The following is a 4,588-nucleotide window of genomic DNA, read 5'->3' as shown; positions in this document are numbered from 1 at the left end:
TTCTCCTTGTCCCCTCCTGCGTTCCGAGCCCGGTAGAGACTGCGAGCTTCGACCACTAAATCTACCAAAGACACTGAGATCTGAGATGTCACGAGTCGACAAGCACCATCTCGTAGCAGAGAGTTTCAAAATCGCTACTACTCTGGTACGACTTCAAAAAAAAGCATGTCTTAAAGTTTGCTAACACTGGGTTTTTCAGGGTTTTAGGGTTTACGGCACATGCCAGTTGGTTCAGCGCACGCGAGCCATGTAGCCTGGTATAATTATAACTGTATAAAATGCTGAGACAAGCAAAATCCTCATAGTTATTGTTCAGTAACAACTCGCCTCAACGCTGCTACATCAGCACTGCACTATAGTACTAGTGCTACAAACAGGACAAGAACAAGAACAAGAACCGAGAATGGAGCTCCAGATCCTATCTGTAGCCAGACTATAATAGCCCCCCAACACTACATACATCATATCATATTCATTCCTCTATAGTAAGTTGTTGGGGGCACTGCGACGAGAGACAAGAAGAAAAATGCTGAGTCAGTATTCCAATTTGGAGACCCCTGCTTACTGCCTACCTTGTATACATATACCCTCAACAAGCAATGGACACAAAAGGGGTGGTGGATCTGTAACTGTAAAGCCATCCTGTAAAGAACCCAGCCCACATGCTTCTCAAATCGTGTCATCTGCAAGCACAAAGTGGTGGTATACTGGCATCAGCGTAAACAAGACTTCACTTTTGAGCAGCAACTTGAGATGCTCAATAAGCTCCCAGCAGCACAAATAAAGGTAATCATGTTCGGCCTCATCTCAACCATCATTTCTATGCACACGTATCTCATCCCGGTACAAGCGTAACAGTCACACTTAGCAATCGTAAATTCGAAATTCATTTTCCTGCTGAGTACAGACATACAACATGCCTAGGAGGAGTAACTGTAGGCAGCAGATGGAGAATTCTTGGTGCTGAGGATGGACCATAGTTCAAAAAAGTGCTAGGCGTTAATTGTGCGTTTTGCCACCGCCTTGCGCTTTACTGATCAAAGCGCATGCTTATGCGCAGTTATGCACAGATTAAGCATAGTTATGCGCAATGCGTTTTGCCAACGCCTAGAGCCTAGGCGCGCTTAAGCGCTCGCTTAGGCGCGCCTTTTTTAACTATGGGATGGACTAACGGAAACGTCTTCCCAGATGAGCAAGATTTATTTATACTTATTTGACGATGAAGCAACAATAGCATCATCACCAGCTTTATAGACCCATTGGGGCTGGGGTAGCAGGAAATACCTTTGGAATGAGTTCACAAGGCCTAAGCTTTGTACTCGTGAACATGCAGCCACTTGGTTGATGACCATTTGTTCCCTTTGATAACAGGACAGCCCCCTGCAAGAATAACACCATGTAAAGAAATCTGTCGGCAGATTGCTCAAGAATATATGCATATAAGAACAACTTCAAGTTTAACAGCAGGTAGCTTCAGAAGGAGAATGGAACAAGAGTTTCATTAGAGAAAGTGTAACTAACAAGGGCAGCGAGCAGGCCACCGAACTAACTAACCGTGCAAACTTAGTGGATCTAGAGTGGCATCTGGTTTCATGCTCCAGAAAAGCAGCGCATCTCCCATCTTCGGTTTGACAGCAAGACCTTTTCTGGCACACTCTGAAAGTTCATTGTACCATGGTAAAGAACTGCTGTTCACATTTGCATCGGGGAAAATAGTCTCACCCCCTTCTTCAACATCTGACCTGTTCCAGTTGCGAATATGTTTTGGACAAGTTAACAACTCGGTTAACATCACACATAACATAATTGTTGGGACATAGGGTACTACTTTACTTACAGGTACATGAGAATAGTTGCCATCCTCTGACCACCATTCTTGGTGTTGAACTCATCAAGAAAATAGTCAAAGTGGGGTTCGTACTTCTGCCCGACTTCATAGTGCAGGACTTGGAGTCCCTCTCCATGTTCTGTAAGCCAGCATGAATGAACATTATTAAACAAACCTAATACAGCACATGCTCAAAGGATAAAAGCAACATATGCAGAGCTGCATTGTTGAAGTCAAGAAAATGTCACCCCACTTGCATACTGAACAAAGCTACATGCACCATAACTAAGAACGGGGTAGTTACAGTGACACATATAACCATCAGACTTCCTATGTATTTTAGGGGTCACACTTGTCTGTATGCCTTAATTTTACTTTATCAACTGAGAAATCTCACCGAGAATTTGGCTTGACCATGAAACGAAATAAGGTCTTTACATAGGTACAAACCTGCAGGTATGAAGGTGTAATCTGCTATCCTCCTTTCAATGGCCCGGATAACCTTGTCCCGTCCTCTTTGAAGAAACATGCCTGAACTTGTACGAACCCTGCTGTCCTTGCTTTTACCAGTCTCACTGTCGACCACTGTTGATTTCACCATGCGAGGTTTCGCCAATCCAATTAAGTACTCACACTCTTCCTTGGACTGATGAAAAGAATAAACTATCAGCCATCCATCCAATATAGTAAAATCACCAGAGAATTACAAGCTGAACTAACAAGGAATGAAAATACCTTGCAGAAAAAACAATGTAAAAATGGTAAGTAAACACCCTAAATTCAGAAGTCTGAACACATAAGTATGCACAACATATGACCAATTGAAAACAAGAGAAACTTGAGGTAACAGAGCAAAGAAATGTGCCAACAAAATCTGACAATCAAGGAGGCTTACTTAAGAAATATACATTGGTAAGTCATATTTGCATAAGGCATTTGCTTAGTTCATAGTACTGTGAGGTGAGGTACAGTTATGTGTAATACAAATGTTAACACACATGATGCATGTGAGTCTTCTGTACCGAAGGCAACTTGATGGACTACCTACAACAACCAGCTTCCTGCACCACTGCAAACTCCCCCCCTTCAGTTTACCCTATTTGGTAATTCGACAAGTACTAGTTCCCATTGTACATCCCCAATTCTTCAGAGTAGATCATGTAAGAATCCAGTGTAAATAGAGCTCCACTGAAGGCAAGCTAAAGCCAATAAAAGAGTCACCACATTACCACAACCGTTTCATTCCAGGAGGCAATATCATGCAGTTCAGCCAAGATCCCAAGGAACAAAAGGAAACAGAAACGCATACATCATGATGGACTACCTAACAAAACCAGCTCCCCACAAACTGCAAGCTCTCCCTCTTCACTTATCATGTTTGCAGATTCGACAAATACATGTTCACGCCGTCTACATTCCCATTCTTCCATAATAGATCAGGTAATAACCTGTGTAATCGAACATACACGGAGCTCCACTGAAAGCAGAACTAAAGCCAGTAAACGAATCACTACGACATTTCCTTTCCCGGGAGGCAACGGCATGCAGTGTATGGTCCAGCCAAGATCTGGAAGAACAAAAAGGAAGCAGAAATGCAGCGCCAACGGCATGCTTCCTTCAGTCACTGTCAACCCCATGTCCAACAAGTGTGAGCTCAGCGCCGCATCATTTCCAGACGAAAGCGCAGCTCGGAAAGCCGGCAGGCATTGCACCGAAAAGCACAGACGTAATTCACCCAAAAAGTTGAGGCGATACGGGATGGATCCCACAAGAATCTAGTCTCTGCATACACATGACATCGTGCATGCGGCAGCAGGTGCAGGAACGAATGAGCCATGGCGGCAGCAGTGGTTATGAATACAGAAGGGGAGGCAGAGTGGTGGTTACCAGGAAGTTGTGGTAGACGAACGCCCTGGGCTCCCACGAGACGACCTCCGTCCACTGCGCGCCCCGCTCGCCCAGCCCCTCGCTGCACCCACCCGACGAACAAGGGGATCAGATCAGCTCACACCGGATCGAAGCAAATCTGGAGAGAGACTGCTGGATCGGAGCCACTCACTCGCTCACTCACTCACCTGAGGTCGCGGCGGGCGCGGCTGCGCGCGGCGCGGGAGGAGCCGGCGGAGGACTCGGACTCCGCGGCCCCGCCGCTGTCGCCGGAGGACTCGGTCTCGGCGCCGGCGCCGGTGGTTGGGAGCGCGGGGGAGGAGACGGGGAGCGAGAAGACGCCGAAGGCGATGAGGGCGAGGAGGAAGGCGGAGGCGAGGAGCAGCGCGGCGAGCGCGAGCGCGTACGGCGAGGCCCGGCCGGCGCGCGCGGAGCCGAAGACCCGCGGCGGGCCCGCCCCGCGCATCAGCGGCCGCGACGGCGCCATTGGACCAGGGAGGCGGATCTCCCGCCGCCTGCGCGCGGGAGAGGAATGCGGCGCGGTGGAGGAGGCGGGGCGGCGGCGGGGCTGAGCTGAGCTGCGCGCGCGGCGGCTCTCGGTCGATCGGCTCCGGCGGGTGCTCGTGTGTGGTAGCGGGGAATGGAAGGGAAGACGGCGGGTGGTCGTGTCGTGGCCGTGCACGCTGACGCTGCGCTGTCGCCGCGGGTTCGCGCTCCCAAACCGTGTGCCGCGTCCGTTTGGCTCCTTGTTTCGCCGGTCGGCAGCACCGGCGTGGGGCCCACCCGTCAGCGAGCACACCGGTGTGTATGGCACTCAATCCCTTCTTCGTGAATGAAAACAAATGCTCTATATCCATGTTTGATTTTCCAAAT

The 4,588-nt window shown here is 48.9% G+C and overlaps 1 protein-coding gene across 1 annotated transcript; it reads right to left on the bottom strand.

Annotated features, from left to right (window-relative positions):
- Positions 1-255: 255 nt before the first annotated feature.
- Positions 256-4,302, bottom strand: LOC123135208 (probable prolyl 4-hydroxylase 3). The gene is made up of 7 exons (XM_044554283.1): positions 3,904-4,302; positions 3,716-3,797; positions 2,279-2,474; positions 1,838-1,967; positions 1,555-1,742; positions 1,285-1,380; positions 256-683 (listed from the first exon to the last, which is right to left on the bottom strand). Exons 1-6 carry the CDS (start codon positions 4,200-4,202, stop codon positions 1,307-1,309), a joined length of 969 nt encoding a protein of 322 aa, XP_044410218.1. The 5' UTR covers positions 4,203-4,302; the 3' UTR covers positions 256-683; positions 1,285-1,306.
- Between the last annotated feature and the right edge of the window lie 286 nt (positions 4,303-4,588).

Source organism: Triticum aestivum, chromosome 6B, assembly GCF_018294505.1.
Source record: "Triticum aestivum cultivar Chinese Spring chromosome 6B, IWGSC CS RefSeq v2.1, whole genome shotgun sequence".
Classification (NCBI taxonomy): domain Eukaryota; kingdom Viridiplantae; phylum Streptophyta; class Magnoliopsida; order Poales; family Poaceae; genus Triticum; species Triticum aestivum.
Note: the sequence above shows the minus strand (reverse complement) of the source record. Positions and strands in the feature narration are given on the sequence as shown.

Bases quoted from the DNA above. Each gene is read 5' to 3' on its own strand.
- LOC123135208 (XM_044554283.1), bottom strand. From the start codon at position 4,202: ATGGCGCCGTCGCGGCCGCTGATGCGCGGGGCGGGCCCGCCGCGGGTC. The intron at 3,798-3,903 runs GTGAGTGAGTGA...GGGTGGGTGCAG, and splicing joins CGCGCCCGCCGCGACCTCAG to CGAGGGGCTGGGCGAGCGGG. The intron at 1,381-1,554 runs GTTAGTTAGTTC...TTATTCTTGCAG, and splicing joins AGATCCACTAAGTTTGCACG to GGGGCTGTCCTGTTATCAAA.